A 22,459-nucleotide genomic window follows, 5' to 3' on the forward strand; every position below is an offset into this window, starting at 1 on the left:
GAACCAATTATAAACTTCAGGAAAAGCAAAATAGGTGCTCTGCCTCACTAGCATCTGAAAGTTAAACTGCAGCGTCCAGGCTGGAAATGAACTCGGTACTACCTGAAACCAGAGTGGAAATCAAAATAAAGACCCTTTAAATACACTATGAGCATCGGTACATTATACACCCATAGGTTTACAGAGAGCATAAGAAAACATCAAGTCAAATACTTGTACTTTGTACAAAGTACACAGGTCAAAGTCCTTAATGCCACTGAAAAGTTCCCTACATGCAAGCAAAGAGGAATCTTTGCTCCTTTCCTCTTTCTTCCAGAACTGCTGCTACCTGCACTGTATGTTGTACCCAAAATGCTTTTTCATTCACTAATATGTGACCTTGGCTCATGTCCTTCATATGAATTCACTGAAGGTTGGAGATGGTGAGAAAACTCCTAAAGAGAAATCTCCTAAAGAAAACTATTGTGTCAGATAAAACAAAAACTGACAGAGATTTTATTCAGATAGTTAGTCTTGACTTTCACTCTTTGAGCCTCTTCAAATGTGTGGGTTGTTTTTTACCTCTCCCCCCCTCCCTTTTTTTTTTCTTTTTCCTCATGTCATTCTCCTCCAAGGACAAATTCTATGATCAGATTAAATTTTCCATGATTCACTGTCTTTGCTGCTGAAGAAAGACGGCTCAGAGTAGTCTCATGCATATAGTGTATAACAGGATGACTGTGCTGCGGTTTGTCTTAGGAATTGCTCTAGGGACATCTGATCTAAGTATTCTGGATTGTAGGTATGCAGTTTTTCCAGTAAAGTGTAAATTTTCAACAAGAAACTTTACAGGAGGAAAAAAATTAGTTTTAAAACTTTGTTTCAGACTTTACCTTTTTAAAAACACTTTGAAAGTTTTCAACTGATCTTTTACAAACAATACAATCCTAGAATTGTGAACCATTTACATGTGAATACTGATTTATAAAAGTATATTTGTTATTAAAATATTTTCTAGCAAATTTGAAATGATACATGGGATGAACACATCACAATGTTTGTATTTTTATCAGTCAATTGTTATTCCTTTCCACCATTTATGACTTAAAAGTTGTGACATGGTACCAGTTGCCTCTCCCAGCCCAGATACCAAAAATTATTTTAAACAAAGAAATACCACGTTCATGTACTTTTTTCACATTAAAAATCAGTCTGTTTGCAACTGCTGGACCTCTGGGATGTATGAAGGAGACTGTGTACTAGTTAAAAAAACAAAACAAAACAAAACCACACTAATCCTACAGTTTAAAGCTAATAAATGAATGAAACCTCTCTGATCACTACCTGACCTGCAAGTTTTCTGGTGACTGCCAGAATGGACTTGCGAATGTAAATGAATTCTGACGTTTATGGAAGAACAACTCTGAGCACCACATAAAATGCAAAAGAAGCAAGGTCACCTTTCAGACAGGTAAACAAATAGACAGTCCGATTGTGGAGTGGCCCTGCTGCATGACCTGAGTAACTCCAGGTGATATTCCATAGATGTGCCCTGAGCAGCAGGGACTACAATAATAATTTAACTTCTGCTTGAAACCAATTCAGATTTAAATCACAAAACAGTATGTTGATTATATGCCAGTTCCTGCAAAACATCACTCTGCTTTAGTGATGAGAGAAGGTATTCAGCTTTTTGCTGGAGGCATTTCTGACTGACAGTCATCATCCCAGATTCCATGGCTATGATGCCATCACATTCTGCTGACAACACAAATACATTATTCCTCCTCTCACCCATTATTTTTAAATTTTCTTCAAGATGTCTGTGGCCCTGAAAGCCTAACTTCTTTTTAGTGAAAGCTGGAGCTGAGTACACAAAGGTTGGAGTCTGAGAGTTGGCATCTGTGTCAAACTTCCCCTTGTGCCAATAAACAGATTAAAGAGAAGTACAGAACTTTTGAATTTCAACTGAACCTGAATGTCAGCCAGAATACATACATAGCGATTCTTTAAAAAAAAAAAAAATACAAAAAGCAGCTTCCAGTTGCTTGCCTTGCCACAGTTGGGGGAAGATGAGGGTTTTCTGCTATATTATCACGTTTTCCACAATAAATACGTAACTTTGAACTCTCAAACAGAAAAGACTGAATAAATAGCTGAACACTCTTTAAATTAGCCAAAACACATGGAAATATTTCAGTTCATTCAAACTTGTACCTCTTCCATTGGAGGAAAAGGGACCATTTATGAATTGCAATAAAACATACCGTTCTTCACATCCGTAAACTACTAGCAATGTGTAACAGAGAAATAAAGAGATCCTCCAAAGAATGCCTCTACAAACTGGCGTGAAGGGAGTGGTGTATCAGGATGAGTACAAAATAAGCTTCATAACAATACTGACGCTTCTAAAACTGATTACGATGCACCAAAATGGAAGTGTGTGGAGGGTGTAATCAGGAGGAAACATCACTACAGAAACATTGCCCAGGCATGCAAGAATGGTAAGTCAAAACTCAGATGGAGTTGAAATGGGTGAGTGAAGAGCCACAAGGAAGGCTTCTGCAGGTACACTAGCAGCCAAAAGGGGAACCAAGAAGATCACGGGCAGCTTCCTGACACACGTACTCTGGTACTCTGTGCCACCTTAACCTTGGTCTTTAATGGTGAGTTCAGGCTTCCTGGGTTTCTGTCTGTAGTGGCAGGTGAGAATTTTCACCTACAACAGCAGAAGAGGATCAAAGTAGGAACCCCTTACACAAACTGGATACATACAAAAATGTCGATGGGCCCCGATGGGATGCTTCAGAGTGTACACTGAGAGACCAGGCCAAAGTCATCACAAGACTGCTGTCATCTTCAAAAACCGTGGCAATCTGGTACGGTGCCCAGTGACAGGAAAAAAACAAATGTCACACCTGTCTTAAAAAAGGGAAAGATGATTCAAATAACTAAGGCCAATACCTCAGTCCATAGGAAGGCCATAGAACAAATTCTCCTAGAAATCATTTTGAGCTATAAAATGGTGGCTGAGACTAGCCAGAATGGACAGACTTGATTTGGCCTTGGTAAATCCAACCCAACTGCCTTCCATGACAAGATAACTAGCTCTGAGATGGGAAAAGCAGGGGCATGTTGTTTACTTTACATTTAACAGGGTCTTTAACAAGGTCTTCTCCAGGAAAGTTTGGACTGGATGGAGTTGGGAGTAACAGATGGGTAAAAACATTGGCAAGATAATTAGTCTTTGACAACAGTGGTCACCATTTTTAAGTCTAGCTAGCAGTCAATTACAAGTGACATTCTTCAGGGGTTAGTCCTGAGAACGATACTGTTTAATGACTGCATTATTGCCTTAAACAACAGAATGCAACCTCACCAGCTTCAAAGATGACACCAAACCTGGGGAATTGGCCACCATGCCAAAAGGCAGGGCTGCCATTCAGATGGACCTTGGCAAACTGGAGGAAAGGGCTGACATAAACCTCAACGCTCAGCAAAGGTGAGCGTAAGTCTTGCACTTGGAGCAGGATAACCCCACGAAACCGCACAAACCGGATACCAGCTGGCTCAGCAGAAAAACCCCTGTGGTTCCTGGCAAACAAGCTGAACTTGAGTCAGTAGTATGTCCCAGTGGAGATAAAGGCTAACTATATCCTGGGCTGCATTAGCAAGATCATAGACAGCAGATCAAGGAAAGTGATTATTTCCCCCTACTCAGTGCTCAGGAGGGTGCACCTGAAGCCGTGTGCAGCTTTGGAAGCCCCAGTGCGAGAGAGAGATCCTAATAAACTGAAGCAAGCCCAGAAGAGGGACTCCTGGATGGTCAGGGGCCTGGAACATACCATGTTGAGAAGCCCCTCAAGTAGCGGAGTTTCTTCAAGCAGAGAAGAGAAGATAAAGAATGAATCTAACTGCAGTCCACCACAGACAGAACGGGGGTGCTATAAAGAAGACAGATTTTTCTCAGAGGCACACAGCAGAAGAACGAGAAGCAATGGCCATGAGTCGCAGCAAGGAAAATTCTTGACAGATAAAGAAAAATAATTTCACAATGCAGGTGACTCAGCCTAAGAAAAGAGACTGAGAGGCTGTGTAATCTCCATCCTTGGAGGTTTTCAAAACTCAGCTGAACAAAGCCATGAGACCTCCTATGAGCAGAAAGCTGAACTAGTTGCCCTCCAGTGGCCTTTTCCTACAATTCCACCGGTAAAAAAACAGTATGAATGAGCTCTCTTAACTTTACACTGCTTTTAACCCAATATAATGATTGCTGCCAACAGTAAGGATACTCTGGATCTACATATGCGCTAGGAAAACCAAAATCTGGCCTGGTTCCCCAGTAATGAGCTTCTATACATTGGTGGAAAAGAATGGGGAAAAAGTTCCAGAACAATCTGCAGTCCTCATTAGACATACTTACTCCTGAGGCTGCAGAAAATACCAATTATAAAATGAGAAAGACAGTTCTGCACATCTAGAAAACATCAGAATGTCCTTCCTTTCTCTTGATATACAAAGCAGACCCACCACAATGAGACACCGAGCTTCTGTTCTTCCAAAAGATTTTTTGGGATAAGTTTTTGACATTCAGTCTGCACTTTACCACTCTGCATCTGCATAGCTGTGTGATGTTTCCAACTCAAACACCGCTTCTCATTTAAATGGATAACAAGTAGTGCCACAGATTCCCAAAGTCAAATAAAAGACGAAGGCTACCTTAAATTGCAAGCTCCTGATACATCAACTTAGAAACATATCTAAACAAAATAAAGGAACTGCTTAATTAAAATGGATGGGGTGTGACTTTTATGTGCACGAAAATTATGATGGAACAGCTGGAATGGCTTCTACCCTCAGTCGTTCACCTCACCTTTCTTCCAGAGGCTGTGGTCACCTCTGCAGGAGTGGCTGAATGGCATGTGCATTCCTTCCTGAGCACTGTGGTTTACAGCCCAGCATATTACTCTAAACTGCAGCCAGCAGCAACCTCTGGGAGAGAAGCAGGGTAGATAGCTGACAGCATTAACCAGCGTCCCAGATAAATTCTTAGAAAAATAGGTCAGAGCCTTCACAAGCACACAAGCAAGTACTCTGCAGAATCAGAGCCTCAGTAATTATCCACATATACAATGCATCTCTCAAGCAGTTCCATAAAATACCCTGAAAATTTGAAAACAGAAGTTAGTTATCACCTTTATCCATACAAATTTATCTCCTGCTTACTGAAAAACAAAATGAAAACGGCTAACAGTTCAATTCTTGTAAAGAAACCTATTGTGTATCAAAGAATTGCCTTTTTAAAAAGAAATAGATATACATAAAGGTACATTTATACATACGTATAAAGTCTGCAAGTGAGATTCCTACATAGATCTTATTTCTTCAAAATCCACTTGCAGTCATTGCTCCAATTGTCTCATAGAACAAATATTCCCTGTTTAAATGAGCAAATTTAGATACCAGTAGCAGCCTCACCAAGGCAACAGGGACCTCCCTCAGGGCTGCAAACCTCCTAAAGAACCTCGGAAAGTTCTGCTACTAAACCTCCTTTAAAACCACATGGTAGCACAACTAGGTTAATTTGCCGCTGCAATTGGTTTAAAATTACAGTAGTATGCATACGCTACAATGCGACACAGAACTGACCAAAGTACAGATATTCCTTTACAGCCTCCAGTTATCACACAGTATGCCAAATCCCAAATAGCTGACAGCTGGTAAGTAGGCTGCGATGCCAAACGTAACATAAGAATTGGTATGATTTTCCACGGGATCAGGCTATTTTTCACTTTTATCTAGTAATCGTCTCAAATACATACAAAAACTGGGAGAAACTACTGAATTCGTGCAAGCTTACAGAAGGCTCCTGAAAATTTGTCAGTTGCCCTGTTTCACTTCAGTTTCATTTTATTTTTGGCTGCCTCTCCTTATCCCAGCCCTGAAAATTTGTCAGTCATAACTTGCTAGAATAGGCACAAAAGCTACATTTAAAAAAAAAAATTCTCAAGAGAGGTCAAATTTCCAAGGATTATCTTTCACACGCTTACCTGTTAGCTCTATGCCTTCATCATAGGTCTCCTCCAAACGAGGCAGTGAATCTCTGCAGACAGACTGTGCATCTGTAAAGGTTCTAAAAAAAAAAAAAAAAACCCAAAACAAAACCCAAACACAACACAAAACCAACCTATTAAAAAGTTACCCAGGAATGCTAGTTGCTAGTAGGATCTATTACAGTAGGATCCACTACAACCAACATACAGCATAGCCAAGGGAAGACAAAAAAACAGCTTGCAAGCACTTTGAAATACAAACAGGAAAAAATAGCAAGCCCAGAGGAACATCTTGTTTCTTTACTGCAAACTCCAGTACAATCAGGTTAAACAGGGAAATGCCTTCACTCGAAGGATGACATGCTTATTTCATACAGTGAAATTTCATACAGACTTTTGGTTTCACCATCATGGAATATACCCGCTGGAGACACTAAATTTGAATCTTGACAGAGAAGCCATGAACCATGCATGTATAAAGAATAAATTACCGATCTTAACCTTGATCATACTGCCATTGTACTAATATCACAATAACTTGTAATTTGTCACTGTTGAGACCTGTTGAAGCTCTGAGGTTAGAGTTTGTTGTTGTTATTGGTTTGCTTTTTTAAGGCTAGGAAATGAAGGAGATTTAATTCCCAATAATAATTATGATAAAGTTTTTGAGAAACTTCACCAAAGCAACAAATTATCATTATCACATGGATGAAATTAACCTTTCTTGGCTTAAATTAACCAGATGAAGTTTAAAACACAGATCATACAAACTCAAAAACAGAAAGCCTGCAAGGTAACTGACTGCAAAAAATATATGAGCAAAAAATCTGAACAATCACTAAGCATTTAGAAATGACTGACTGCATAAAGCAATGCACTGCAGATTATTCATGAATTAGCAGCATGCAGATTTTTTTAATTTAGATGACTTCATTTCACAGAGCAAGGGGTGGGAATCGGCAGCCTTCAGAGGCCAAGAACAAGTCTGGATTACCTTAATTCCCTCTCAGCAGGTACAACAGAACAGTCCTGAGAGAAGCTCAGGAAGTCCTTCCCCTCCACAGTGTAATAAATTAGCTCAAGATTTAGAAAAATGAAGTCCAAACAATGCCCTTTCCAGCTTTCAAATAATAATAAACAACTTCAAAGGCAGTTTTTTACACAGCAGTGTCAGGTAGCAAACAGTAGGACCAAACACTATTTGGTCAGACATTATTTCCTATCTCATATTATCAACTACACGTTGTAGAATACCTGTACGTGGGACACTCCTAGAATTCATTATTGTTATTCACAACAAAACCATACTTTAAGAAAGCCTTAACCAAGCTGTATCACAAAAATTTAGCAGATTGTGTAATTCTTCACCTATTAGAAGTGACAATCGCAGTTTATTTCCTCCCTTGCTACCATTATGCTGCAGATCTCCATGTCTCAGAGCAGAGGTACAGGTCGCAAAAGCAGCTGAAGCAAAATGAGGAGTCATCACTCATCTTGCCTGGGAGGATATTTCCTCTCCTCTTAATGGCATAATGGGACAAAACATGAAAGGGCTTGTCTGATAAGCAGAGTGTTAGGCTCTGAAAATAGTCACTGGCTTGGTCAAGGCAGATGTTGATGAGAAACTGAGTAATTTAAATATAGAGGGGGATTATACTGCATTTTGAAAGGTAAGTCTGTGTTTGATATATGGGAAAATGGTAAATTCATAAAGTGGGATTGGAAAGGCACAATGATGGACCAGGAAGACATATTTGGGAATAAATCAAAAGATCTGAAATAATTTAAAAACATGTATTTGTCTGCCATCTCAAAACACTTAAGTTTCTTGAAAATTTTTATATTTTAAATAAAAACTACACTTGATGTTTAGAAATCCAATGCAATTTTTTCCTTTAAATATCTTTTGAATAATAAAGCTTCTTAAACTTTTATTTAAAAAAACAGCCAAAACAAAGTCCTAGTCAAAACATAACTGAAGGTTGCTCTTGACAAAAATGAACAGGAAAAAAAGCCCTCAGAAGAAAAAAGATCTGATCAGTAATATCTCAGAAGAGCCTCCTGCGAGGCTACTCAGAACTTTTAATAAGTAATCATTAATTACTTTCTCAGAAAAAAATCTCTTTAGCTTGCTTTCTTCTAATCCAAATGTTATAGGATAGAGGTTCAGTTTATATTATGTTCCCTTTACAGAAAAATATTCATCAAACAAGTCTGAACTTCTGGACTTGCTCTGGTAATGCTTCAACACGCAAATGTTGTATGAGGAGCTCTAAGCTTCTAAGATCTTCGGGAGCATTAAAGTTAGTAACGCTGTGTGCAAAGTAGTTGTTACCTGCCTCTGGGGACTAAGCAGTCAATTTGAGAGTGTGTTTTTTCTTTTTATTCTGGAAGTACAACTAAGAAATTTGCCCTTCCATTAACAATTTCTTGTGTATATTCAGAACCATCCCTGCTGAGTGAAAGACTATGTTTTTAATGCTGTTACTTTTAGCTCTTGTTAGGAATTATACTTTTAAAAATTAAGTAAAAAGCCAAAAAGGTTATGTTATCTGGAACTGAAGTTCAAGTAAGGCTGAATCGAGAAGAATTCTGTGGGACTGCTTGACCAAGAGCTTACTGAGCATACTGCAGCAAGGAGAAAATGCACTGCAGAACTGCAGGTGGTGAGATGCCCCAGCAAAACCAAAATGCTTTGGAAATCTGGACTTCGGCTACATTTGTCATTATGGCTGAGGTTCTGCATCAATTATTTAATGTTATTAGTGCAGGGACAGCATGTTCCAAAATCCAGCTACCAGTTTAAAAGGGCATTTTCTGCATCTGATTTTTGCTTTAAAAAAGTTTGATTCCAAGGGAAATATGCAAAAACCTCTACAAAGCACACACGCAGGATTTAACAGTAGAGGTCACTTTAGCAAACCAATCAGAACAAATTGAGTTCATGTTACACAACATTGGCCAGCTAGAACTAAATAAAGCATACTTCTCTATAACTGCGTTAGCAGGAGTGGTTTTTGAATGACAGTATTTCCTGATGTAATTTGGGATTTAATTTCAAGGTACCATTCTATCAAACATGACCTCATCTGCTGCCTGAATTCAATGCACGCACACACACCCTTCACCCGAGAGAGAGGCAAGGTATGCTCTGACTGAGTGACTTATCCAGAGGTTTGGGGCAAATCCTAACGTAGTACAACTCACTTGCAGCTACCACCACTATTCTGTGCCAATCAGATCTTGTATCATGCTAAAGCTGTTCTCACACATCAGGCCAACCTAAAAAGCAGGAATTTGAATATTTTCTATCTTGGATTAATAAAGGGAAAGTTTTCTTTCCTTCTTTGTTTCCAAGATTGTAACAGCTCTAGTGAGTTTTATCTTTGCAAACCAGTGGAAGTAATGCACGAGAGACTGATACTATAATGGTAAAACGAAGACTGACGTACCTGACAATCCTTATCGCTGTGATGATTCACCAGAAGCAAAGCATCCAATCTGAATTTGCTGGGATAGCAATTACTTTTTTTTAACTAAGTGTATTTGACGGAAACCAATGAACACAGTACCATTTCTTATCACAACTACAGAAACTAAACCTAACAATTAAATCTCTCCACTTTTATCATTATGAAATGGCAATGCTCTTTTCCTGAAGTTACACATTCAAAAAACTGTTTTTTCTGTTACCATAATGATCCCCAGTGTCTGATTAACAGCTTACTGTGATACTAATTTCCATAATTTTTTAGTTTCAAGGGACTTTGGAATTGGCCTTTTCCTTCCACAAGCTCTACATCTCCTTCTCTGGTAACTGGAATTTCTGCTTACATCTTATATTCTAAGTCAAATACAGTCAGGTATTTGCTGTGCTCTAAATTTGCTCCTCATAGTTCTAAAATCTTGTGAAAATACTAAGAATAAAACTGAAAAGAATCTATAAAGTCAGTATTTAATATGATAATGAACAGATGATTTCTATGGAGATCAAAAATGTTTTACAGAAATTCTCACAATAAGCCTCACAGAATACACTGATTGTCCTGGATAGTCAGGTTATCATCTCTCCTCTGAAATTTAAAAACTATGAACTTTATGTTTGAGAGTTCAATATATTTTGGCCTTAGTTCTGCAGAGTGATTTCTAAGATTTGTAATTTGCGAATTACACCAAGAGAATATGAACACTGTTAGATAGCAGTCCTATCATGATATTTAAAGGGAAGCTATTTGTTACACTTGTCATGTATAGCGGCAAATGAACAGATACCTTTTTGTATTCCTATTCTTATCACTATCATTCAACTCCTGTAGCTTTGTAAATGTTAATTTTTTACCAGTTGGCCCTCTACAGGGGTTATTAGAGTTTTAAAAAATAAACCTGCTTTCTATAAACTTGCCCCCCCCCCAAAAAAAAGCAGTTTATCAACTGATAACTCCATATGTATACTGTTAATATATTGTTCAGTACAAGGTATTTCTTTAGACTTCAGGATATTTAGTCATAACCCTTTGAATACCTATAGCAAGTCAAAGCACTTAAAGTCTGGAAAACACATTCACAACAAAGATTTAAACAAAGGGGTTTTTTTCTCCCCCAAATTAAAACAGTCAGCAGTTCAGGTTATGAATTCATCCAGAGTACCCTACCTTAGTTTCCAGACCTATGCTGCCTGGGTTAAAGATGAAGCTACAATCTCCTCCTCCCTTTCCTGGTATTTCTAACACAGAGGCTTCTCCCATTACATAGCGTCTCGACTCTCACCTCATTCCTGGATAATATTGTACTCACCATGTGGTGAAAATAGTTTTATTAAATAATTTTTTCCTGTTCTAACGTATGGGAAATGTTTAACTGTTCAAGATACCGCATTCATGTATTATCAGAGAAGTTGAGATCAATGTGATGCCTAATTTTAGAATAATAAGCAATATGTGCAAGGTGCAAAGCTAAGGCTATGGTCAACCATGTTACTGCAGTTCCTGACTGCTTAACTTCCAAAGCTTTGTTATAAGCTATGGCAGGATTTTTGCTCTTTCCTTCAAAGTAAATTATCCTGCAGATTGTCTACGACAAAGAAGATAGCCAGTAATAAGGGAATCCTCAGTTACAGTGTCTGCTGAGCACATACAATTTCTCTGTCACTTACATGCTTTTTCCAAAAAGCAACCCCTTCAGCTTCTCCTGGGAATACCGCTTTCAGACTCAACAGCTCTCAAGAAGGCTCACTTGTGTTTTGCCCACACTGTGATGATCCAAAGCAGTGCAGCTCCTTCATCTGCTTCACTCTTCCTCTGAGCATATCATGTACAAGCTCACCCACCAGGCTACTTTCAAGTGGCAGTAAGCATGTTACCAGATATTTCTTACAACAGAGCCTCCACTTTACAATTAAACTCCTTCCTCTTCTTGCCTTGCCCAAAGAAATATTTTGTAACATGCAGGTGTTTATCTTAGGGAGCAAGGTGCGCAAATCCCCATTTGCACAAGTCCTTTTTTCTCAAACACTTTTGTTGAATTAGCTTTCCTAACCATTAAATATGAATCTTATTTAATACAAAAAAACCCCAGGCTGAACAGGAAAATATGGATTTTTTCCAAGGCAGAATTTCATAAATTTTGTTTTCATCTTTCCCTGCTTGCTTCTCCTGAGGATGAAGTGGTGAATTTTATCTCTAAACTGTTATAGACTGGTTGTTTGACTATTTAAGGAATCTGTAATACAGTAGACAAAAAAAAAATCCTTCTTTCAATCAGTGTTCACCTCTTGCTGCTTCATTCCTTCTGACAAGTGTCCTAACTATCTATCTCTGTTCTAACAACAGGAAATTATGTTTTTTTTCCCTAAGCTTTCCTGCACATTCTCCAGGACAATCCAGCTACATACATTCCACCAGCCTTAATCTACATTAGAGCTGCTTTTGGTAGTGTCTTGGGTCTACGTCTGCACATTCCAAAGTACTTTTTCATTGGCTGTTAGGCATTTTCAACAGCTCACTGGGGCTTTTGAATTCAAGATGGAATTATTAAGTAATCATCTGACAATTCTTTTGGCAGCAAAAAGCAATGACTTAAATTACCTATGGGTAAGTCTGAAAACTTTAATGATCCTGGCACTTTGCCTAGACACTTCAGAAACTAAATATCTTCCTCTGGCTGCCATTCGTGAGTATTCCTTTGCCGACACCCTATGCATCTTGCAGGTGCTGAATCCACTGTTTTAAAACAGAGCTCTGGGGAGAGGTTGGAGGAGGGAGCACAAGACAATGAATTTAGAATCACAAGTCTGTCCTAGAGTTCTAGACAAACACAATAAAGTCACTCTGACTTAAACCAACATAGCAAGGTAGTACCAAAGCTTTGATAACTCAGCAGCTAAATAGAAATCTGTGTCCAGCGCACAAATAGCCAAGCAGCAAATACTACATCTCCAGACTCTGAGGAGCTGCGAATTGTTACCCAAGACATTTTAAAGATGTTTCTCATTTCCTATGGCATAAAGAAAAAACTCACCATAACGACACATGACATTAGTTCTTTAAACTCTAACTTTGTATTACATGTAAGATTCTTCCTATATTAAGGAGCAAAGTAAAGAGACACAAGAGGTCCTTGTGGTCCTTTACAGGGACATTACCGTCTATTATGACTGGTTGTTTTATTTACTAATTACTTTTCCATTTAAATTAGGGCAATATTACAATATATTCCTTATTCGGTCTATTTAAAATTTCCCTTTGTCCTCAAAGAACAGGTTAGATTTAGGTTTTAATTAGTTTTCATGCCCTTATGAGACTTAAGGAGGGGGCCACATATCCGCCCAGATATGCTCCTACTCTTGCAAAAAAGGTCAGCTGATTTGACAGTCAGTTTGCTTTTCATAGTCAACAAGAAACCAGTCTTTCTCAAATTACTCCTATAACTTCTTCACACCTAAAGATATACTTAAAAACAACACAAATGCTTAATAAAGAACAAAATACTAAAGATGAAGTTAACAGCTGAGACCTATTTCGCCATATAACACAGTGGCACACACCTTCTAGTAAAGCCTATCCCTTTATTTGCAAAAAATAAAAGTATTTTTTTGTTATGACTACATAGCCTCAAAAATCAGGCCATTTATTTTGGTGAGCAGACCAGTTTTGCAGATAGCCGAGAACTATGTGCGTGACTGGGAAGGAATGAACAACACATGCAGCCTTTTTTTATTCCTGCCCCCCCGCCTGGCTCTATTCACCAGTTGCAGTGTACTACAACCCGCCACTGACCTTGTTACAGATTTCCTGGCTCTGTCCTCCCCTGCGCAGCAAAAACCCAGACCTGAAGCTGAAATCTTCCAGTAGCTGCCTCTGTATGGCTATTTGCAGGGAGTGCAGCAAGTTAGGTCACACAGAACTCATTATTTCATCTCTTCCTCATTTTTTAGGTCAGACTGATTCAATTTCAGCCTTTTAAGAGGTCTTTTTTTCCTCTTTCCATTTTGCTAGAATTTTATTCTCTTTGTCTAGTTCTTTCTACCTGGAATCCTACTTCCAGCATACAAAAAAGGTATATGACGTTTGCTACCTAACTTCAAACCACACCAGCTAAACAACACTATTTAACAGGATAACACACACTGACTTCTTAAAAAAACTAACAAAGAAGTATTTATGCCAAAGACTTGGAATGCATCAAAAGTATTTGGAGTTCTAGTGTCTGTGACATTCTTTCACTAGAAATTCAGAAACACATCAAATGCTAAACATCTTTCTAACACAGGACGCTTAAATCTTCTGTTTGCAGTGGGTGCAAAACACTATATATTTTTTAATTATCTTTTAGCTTTTTTTTAATAAAGAAAACATAGAAACTTTTCTTTGCTTAAGCATGTCACAAATAGAAGCATGCATGGACTAAAATAGAGGCATTATTACTAATTTCACAAAATCCTGATTTTCAGAGTCAGCATGTACATATACTGATCACAAGTCAAACACTTTTTTACAATCTTTGGACAGATGAAACAAAAAATTTACAAGTCTAATATTAATGGCATTAGGACTCCACAGGCAACAACAACAAAGCATTCCAAAGCTTTCAAAGCTTTCTTAAACTTTTTTCCTTTCCAAAAACGTTAAGTCTACAGTTTGCTCCTAATGATGTTATCCAGGATTACAAAGCCCAGAACAGAAGAAACCATTATGATAAAAATGATCCCAACCAACCGTTTACCTGAACAGGCCAAGTAAATCTTCCAAGTAACAGAACATGCAAGTTGTTACCTAAACAAATGTGAAGTTAGATTTAGCTTAACAGAAAAGTATCTACCCAATACAACAGTTCAGTCTCTGGGCATGGATAATTCGTACCGAGCAATACCCTTCTGACAAGCTTGTAAGAATCAGAAGTTAAAAGATTTCTTGTGAGAATTTCCTGTTCTGTTCTTAAAATAGGTATTTCCAAAAACTCTGGGAGAAATGGGGAGCTTTCTGTAACAGAAGCTAGCGTTCCAGTGACGGAATAACAGGAAAAATAAATTATTTTTCCCTTTTGTGTTGCCTAGGACAGAAAGAGGACAGCAGCCAGTAGGGTTATCTTACATGCGAAAAGGTAATATAAACCCTAAACCAAACTCTTCTAAAATTCAGTTCCCCGCTCCAGCCTCTAAAATATGAGTTACCTGGTTAAGTTCTGTTGCCTTTGATGGGAAGATGATGCTCAACCACAAAGGCCAATTATCATCTAAGGATTATTCCCCGAAATTCAGAAGGGAAGAGAGACCTACTTTCATAGCTGCAGCTACGGTACTTTTTTAAAGTCCATTCAAAGTAGATTATATGCATTTGTAACACGTGCAGAGCAACCGGTACTGAACTTCTAGTCTTCAGTGCCGTTCTTGCCATCAAAGACACACGAAGATCCGGATGGCACAGGAGCATCGACTGTTGTTTTGATTTTTTCTTGCTCTTGACTACCTGAACTTTGCTATTTTCTGGTATTTGAGAATGCTTGTAATCTCACCACATGGTTTAAAAGCCATTAGCCATTTAATATACTGAAGCATAAGAGCCTAGACTTTACCAGTATTTTCAGCGAGCCTTCCATTGTTTTGCTAAGCTGTGAGCAGCTGAGCCACAGGGGCTAAACATACCTCTTGTCAGAGCTGCTATACACAAACTTCTGCTGAGCCCGCTTCTGGGGCCAAGAGTCTCTGTGCTATAAAATGAACACTATACAACTAGCTATATGCAACTAGGATACAAGCAACATAGTACATACTGAATGATGCTATTAGGTTTAATGCCAAACTAGAAGTTAGCATAGGAGAATAAATCCATTTAGAATCTTCACTACAATTTTCTCTCATTTTAGCCTCAAAAAATACACCTTATTCTGCATTAAGCTAGCAAAGACACCATTAGGCAGACAAGGTTCTTGTGGATCTGCACAGCAGTAGAAGACAAACTTCAGTTGTGAAAAACTGGTAAATCAGTTTGTTAAAATAAATACTCAAGCTACTTTACCCATTTTCATCGCTTTCTGAAATATTCATTGCATTTTCATCCTGTAATTTTTTCGAAAGGGTCTCTCCACTGTTAGGCATGCTGACAAACCCTCTAAAGCTGGTCACAAATATGCTAAAGAACTGTGCGGGTCAGGCATAAATAACCTACTTGGACAACTGAAGAAACCGACAGTAACTGGTTATTTGTTAAAAAACCAACACGTAATACAAGAGGAGGAGACTACAGCTACAAAAGCTGTTTCTTTCCGATTTTAACATGCTTGAAATGTCGCAGTGCCTGTGAGCTGCTTACTGTTAAACTTTCCTTTTAATTCAGTTTTTTTTAATTACCCATGAGAAGAATGTTAATGAGCCTACAACGCTTTAAGATGCAAATCTTTTCTTTTGCCAAGATTTCCAACTAATTCTTTCACAGAAGTTGAAGCAATTCTAATTTTATTAACTCTAGTTTCAAAAAAGAACATTCAGTGAAGTTATTTTCCTAATGAAAATGCAGATTAACTACATTAGGCAACGCCTTCAAGTCAGTTATACCTATGAAACTCAGTACTGCAACAGCCAAGCACCTCCTCCAGCACCATAACTACACCAGCACGTCATCACCTTCACCAAACCAGGCCTATCATATACCGTACAAGTTTCCATACATGACTAAACAAACCACTTCCCACGATCTAAGAAAGCCTATTTTAGCTAATTAGGCTACTTCTGTACTAGTAAACAAAAAAGATCCAGAGAATAGCTCAAGTCACCCACTGTGAGCACCTTCCTTGGGATGGTTTTGTCCATGCAAACTGGCATTTCCCTAAGCCGGGGACAACCCAGGCCAGGGGCTGTTACTGGGAGATGACGTTAGAAGACTAGGGGGGTGCACGCTGTGCCATGCCATTTGCCTTCAGAGCCAGAGAACATGATCTAGGTTGCATCTTAGGTGTTGAGTGGCTAGGTCACAGGCTGGTCTCATGGAAGGAAAATGGCTGTTAATTCTTTAAAACTTGTACTTTCAGCAAATCAATGGAAAACCTCAAATGTACATCTCTTCTATACATACAGTGTTTAGAAAGGATTTGTTTTGTTTTTCATATAATCTTCCTTAAACTAACTGATGGTTAGAAAATTATTTTGACACAACGGTTCTCCAATGCTAAATCACTTCCCTAGTTACAAAAGTGGCTGCAGGGCAGCCAGGCTGTGAAGCAATGGGAATTTATCTGGGGGGACTGGTAGAGGAGAGTTGCTTTTGGACTGCGTGTTGTTTGACTGTAATAGAAAACTCACATGATTGTACTAAACTGTAAGTTTCCTGCAATTGTCAGCTACAAGCAGTCCTGTCATTTTAACAATAGGCTTATGAACATCATGCTGTAAGAAATGGTTCTACACAGAATTTGCCTTTGTAGTTCTGGTACAACACTTCTAGGTACTCGGCAAGTTTCAAATAATAAATTCTAACAAATGAGGCTAACAAGTTTATGTAGAGTTCAGTAAGTAATGATCTTCACCTTCAGATGATTTTTACATGCTGCAGTTTACATGATGCTATGGTCCTTTTCTTTTATGCCTACATCTACCTGCATGCAACATGTACAAGACCGCGCTCCAGTCAGACTGAATTTTTGCAGTGGGATGGGCTGCTTTTTCCAGCTACAGGTTAAGATTTCTGGGCGTTGACAGGCTCACAAAGCTATGAAGGAAATCAAAAGAGGCAAATAAAGCTCACATACTGTTCACGTCCTTTGCTCTATAATTACGATTGGTATCTTTCAGGAATTAGTAACTGATACTAAGAGCTGAAGACACTGTCACTTCAAACTTGCACTGTCACAAGATCCCAAACAGAAATATTACAGAGGCCAAAACAAAGCAATGTTGTTACTAAGGTCACTAACCAACAGAACCACAATGCACAGATCAACCCCAGCGTGGGTGGAGTGTATGGCACCCCTTCATGTTTGGGACAGGATGTTTCAGGTTTAATTCACAATGCCACTATGGCAACGTGAAACTGCCCATAGCTGTGTACTCTTCCATTTCTTTACTTGCAAGGCAAGAATGTTTATGATCCAACATAAAACTTGTATTTATTTAAAATGAATGGAGGAGTGTGCTAATTCTGGATGCTCCTTGCTGTCCATCCCAGTTAGTTTAGGCAGGTTGTTGATTCATGTAACAAAACAACTCTGTGTGATTGGATTTTCTTTTTTTTTTTTTTTTAATTGTGTAAGTGGTAACAAACATCTTGGTGTAAAACAATGCTTTTTGGTACAAGCATGATGTTAAACTGGTAGTCTTATTGTTATTCCAGACTTCCAGCACTGAGTCTAAAAGCAAAAAAAACCCTCACCCCACAACCACCAGCAAAACTTTTACAGTTTCTATTTCAAACGCTTTGTAACATTTATTTACAAAAATGGCACCACTTCTAATCTTTTTTTTATTATTTCAAATCAGTCCTTTTAAAGTCTGGCAGTTTTTCAACTTGCTACTAATTGCAGCCCTCTACCTGCTACGTTCCTGAATGGCTGTTAACTGCATTTACTGTGACTATCTACAGCTTTCACACACACAATACAATCATACTTCCCCCCCCCCCCCGCCAATTTCTCATAAAATTAAAGATTTAATTTTGGCCTCTAAAAAACATTTTAGTTAAAATAAAAACATGATCAACTCCTCAGTTACCCTTAAATGATAGCAGGTTTCAGGGTTTAAGCAAAACTCTAAATCCAAACATGTCTTGGAACATTACTGTGGCTAAGCCTCCCTTAAGTCTTAGTAAACAAATGAGTCTCAACGCATATCTTAAAGATCAACAAATTTATGCTAGCTCGGGCCAAGGAGAAGCTGCTGAGGGCAGATTCCATAATGCAAAGCCATAGGCAAGCAACATCTTTTTAAACTCACATACACTTTTTACACTAATTCATTTCTAATTAAGGAATTCAGATTCAAAAAAGGACAACTTTTGTCCCTAGCTGTGTCTCCCCATACTTGCAGAACTGAAGAGAACTTGTCCATACTCAAATCAGCATCTCTAGGCAAAAAGAACAAGACTACCTCATATACATTTGTCAGGTAAAGCAGTTTATCCCACAAAACACTTGGCTATCCACAAGCATAGCCAGCTGCATGTGTTAGTATTTCATGAAATTTCCAGGAGCAATCTCACTATAAAAGTATTTTCTCTCATTGACCATGCCACAGCAACAGCAATTTCATTTTGCTTTTCTGAACGACACATTCTGCTTTCTAGGAAATTGTTCCATAATAATACAGAGAAAAACACAGATTAGTTTGCGCGAAGTCTCTGGAGTCTGAGTGCCAATAACAAAAGCATGTTAGACTTGCCTATATCTACCAGCTTGTACTCATTAAGGAAGAGAATCGTAAAGGAAAAAAAGTCGCTGTGAATGCACATTTGGAGAAAGAGGCAGCTGTTTCTGAGCAACTGAAAAGAGGCAGAACATCCTGTGAGCTCAAAACAACAGTCGGTCTGAGGACAGGCACATCTAGAAACAATTTTGCTGCTTCTTTTTGAGGAAAAGATTGGTTTAGATTCAAAGTAAGTAACTTGTATTTTCACATTTACCTATAGGTGTTCACTTCTCCCATCATATTTGCAATCGAATTTTCTACAGGCCCAAACGACTTAGAGATGCCCAGCCTTTAACCAATCAAAACTGTACTATGAAAACAGGTATTTCTTACTCCTCCTGTATTACTAGCCATTAGAATTAATTACTACAGATCATTGCACATCTTAATTAAAACTTGCCTCAGAAAAATCCTCTAAACATGCTAGTCACTCACTATACACTGCCCTAAAATAGCTCAGAACAAATTCCATCATTTAAACTTTCTTGCAGATACAGATCTTTTACTTTCCATCACAAGCAAAAGACTTCCCCAAGAGCTTGTTTCTGTACAAAACATACTTTTCAGATACTAATTATGGAGAAAAAGTTCCAGTGAAACTGTTATACTTCAAATAGCCTTTTTAAAGTGTATTTTAAATAAGACTAAAAATCATAGGCTAAAAATATCATTTAAAAGGCTGTTTTCCTAACAGCTTTGTAGCAATCATGATACCTGTTCAGGTTTGGATACTAAAAGAATCCAGCTCAACATCAAGGACAGTCTGTTGTGATTCCGATTTTACCTTCCGGAGGGAATACTGAAGCTCGCTATGCAAATTTAGTGTATTGAAAACAGACACACATTTCAAAGCCCTCAGATTCCTGATTTATTTTTCAGGTGTTTGTAATGAAAGCTATTCTTGGAAATTCTTTACAAAAATCAATTGTGCTGCAACAAACTGCAGCTGCAGTTCAGCAGACTGTACTCTCATCTGTGTCTCCAGGATGCCGCTTCCAACAACTTCACAATTTAGAAGTCATGCTTAATGAGAAATGGTAGTATGGCCATATAAAAGATGGAAACTCAAACAAGAAGATTCTACAAGCAGTTCATATAGTAGAGAATAAAAGATAAATGCATAATTCTTGTAGCACCTACAGATGCTGTATGCTCCCAAGGCCAGGTGAGAGGCAGTGTTTGGACTTTTGTTTTGTGCGAGCAGTGGGAATACCTATTTCAGAACCGAAGGCAGAGTCCTCTGGTGGTTAAATGAAACGGGGAATAGGATGTAATTATTCCCCACTCCCAGTCCAGTCCTGCCTACTTGCAGAGAACAGAAAGCCTCTGCTTGTTTTCCTGTTTACACCTACACGCAATTTGATAACTGCACAAGTAAAAAGTGACAATGTGATTCGTAATATTACATGCAGCAGGAGGGAAAGGAAGGGAGAGAATAGTAAGAGACCAGCTGTTCATCTGAAAAATGTGTGAGCAAGTGCTGGTTAGGAACAAACAGAGACTTAAAGAGGCAAGGTGTGTCTAGTAAAAGAAACAGAATTGAGCATACACACACTCGATCACCAGGTTGGTCAAGTAAAGGAACCACCACTGTAATTTGCTGAGAAATATGCCTGCATGTCTAAGGCTGTATTACATTTATTACTAATTATGACAAATTGGATAAGTAAAAGCAGCTGCTGAGGATTCCAACTCTGTTCCATAAATACAGCATTGATAAATAGGAAATGTTTTGCTTCAGACACCTAGAGAAGTACTGTATTCCCCTCAGGAATCGGATGACTGCGGTTCTCAGACTAGAGGGATACAGATGATGATCCAAAAAATGCTGGTGGTCCGGTATCTCTCCTATTTTTCTAATACAAAACACCAGCCCTTACTACTTTTCCCACTAATTCTTTAAATAAATAAGAAGTTGGGTTGTACCAACTGGAACCGAAGATGGAGAAAAGACATACTGAATATTAAAGTAAATATAACCTGATAATTCCCTCTTAATAAAAGGAAAGTAAACAAAGCAGGAGGCTCAATCCTCTTAAGCAAAGATCCATACTAGAAAAGTTTTTGGCTGTTACTAGTAATAACTGTAAGACACCACCCACGAGTCTGAGTTCATATTGTATTTACCAATACCTACATAGACCTACATGAATGTTTCTGCTCACAGAAGTTATATACTGCCTCTTTAAAACATACTATAACTTGATCTTCGAAATTTAATTCTCAGTGAAATTCATTATGTGCTTTGAAAGACACCTGCTCAAGCATTCAGCTACTGCAAAGCTCTTAACAGATGTATCATTTCTTCTTAAACAGGAATATTATCATCAGGACTACAGGATTACAGCTAATTTATCTTTAAGGTGAAGACCATGACTAGAATAAACTTTTAGGTTTTTTCCTTAAAAAAGGGATATATAGTTCTCAGCCTGTGAGTTTACAGAGTAACTTACTATAGTCATTTTAGAAAATAAATTCTGTATTTACTTGTCAGTATAATTTCACAATTACAAAACACGGATTTACGTGTTCAGCTGCTGATAGTTATGCTTAGAGAAAATAGTAGTTACCAACACTAATTTCTTTCTTGGGGGTTTGAACTGTTCCCTTCATTGATATTTTGGCTTATTTTCCTGCAGGTAAGCTCCCCCTCCTTTAGCAAGTCTACATGCTTAATGTAAGTAGGAGTACATGAAGAACAGATTGCATTAATTCAATCTTCTAATAGTATTTACCTGATATACTGTAGAAACTTCATTATAATGGCACTAGAGCATTAAACCATGCACATTTTTTTCATTCCAAACCCACATTGCCTTTTTTTTTATTTTCTTTTTCACTATTTTCCACTATTAAGACTATTATTAAGGTTCTTCAGAGTCATCTTTTTACCTGTACTGTGGTTGACAGAGCACTGGAGCCTTTGGGTTATCATAACCACAAGTGATGTTCTTGTTTTATAAAACAGTTTCCAGGAATAAAAAACAGCCTGTAAGCATTTCTGGTCCTCTCAAGTTATTAGTTCATACAGCTTTTCCAGATTTTTCACTTGGTAGCATTATCATCTTCTATGCAATCCTGCTTTCACTCAATTGCCACAGCAGTAGCAGTTCTCTCCTTTCACCTGAGCAGTAAATAATTAATTGGAGACTTTCGGTTACCTGGAGAAAGATGAAAACTATCCCAGCTTTCTAGCCCATCCCCAGCAGGCCGGCTTGAGAAAAGGGCCAGTAACAAGTGGGTACAGAGTGGGGCACGCCACTATCTTAATTAATTTTAAAACACCCAAAATACTAAGGAACAAGGCATAAGAAATCGCGTCTATAATACAAGAACAGCTACTAACGCGCAGCCAGTGCTCACTCCCCCGGAGCAGGGCAGTTTGTGCCAGGACGCCCGTCAGGCTCTCCCGCGGCCAGATGCAAATTAACGCACTTCGCAGGAGAGAGGGCAGGGAAAACCGCCGCCAGCTAAGAAAGCTGCCGTAAAATTACACTTTTGGGACCAAAACCTGTGATACCTGGCAGGGAGAGGCCGC

At 38.4% G+C, this 22,459-nt stretch overlaps 1 protein-coding gene across 1 annotated transcript in view; it reads right to left on the reverse strand.

The window, feature by feature from the left end:
- ACSBG1 (acyl-CoA synthetase bubblegum family member 1) overlaps positions 1 to 15,624 on the reverse strand; it is a gene marked incomplete at both ends in the record, with an annotated part of 109,697 nt that extends 94,073 nt beyond the window's left edge. The window contains 2 exons of the mRNA XM_082005082.1: positions 6,030 to 6,112; positions 15,545 to 15,624. Coding sequence (XP_081861208.1) covers positions 6,030 to 6,112; positions 15,545 to 15,624 — 163 coding nt within the window. The remainder of the gene's footprint in view (positions 1 to 6,029; positions 6,113 to 15,544) is intronic.
- Positions 15,625 to 22,459: the final 6,835 nt, after the last annotated feature.

This window comes from Phaethon aethereus (assembly GCF_964289735.1).
Source record: "Phaethon aethereus genome assembly, chromosome: 12".
Lineage (NCBI taxonomy): Eukaryota > Metazoa > Chordata > Aves > Phaethontiformes > Phaethontidae > Phaethon > Phaethon aethereus.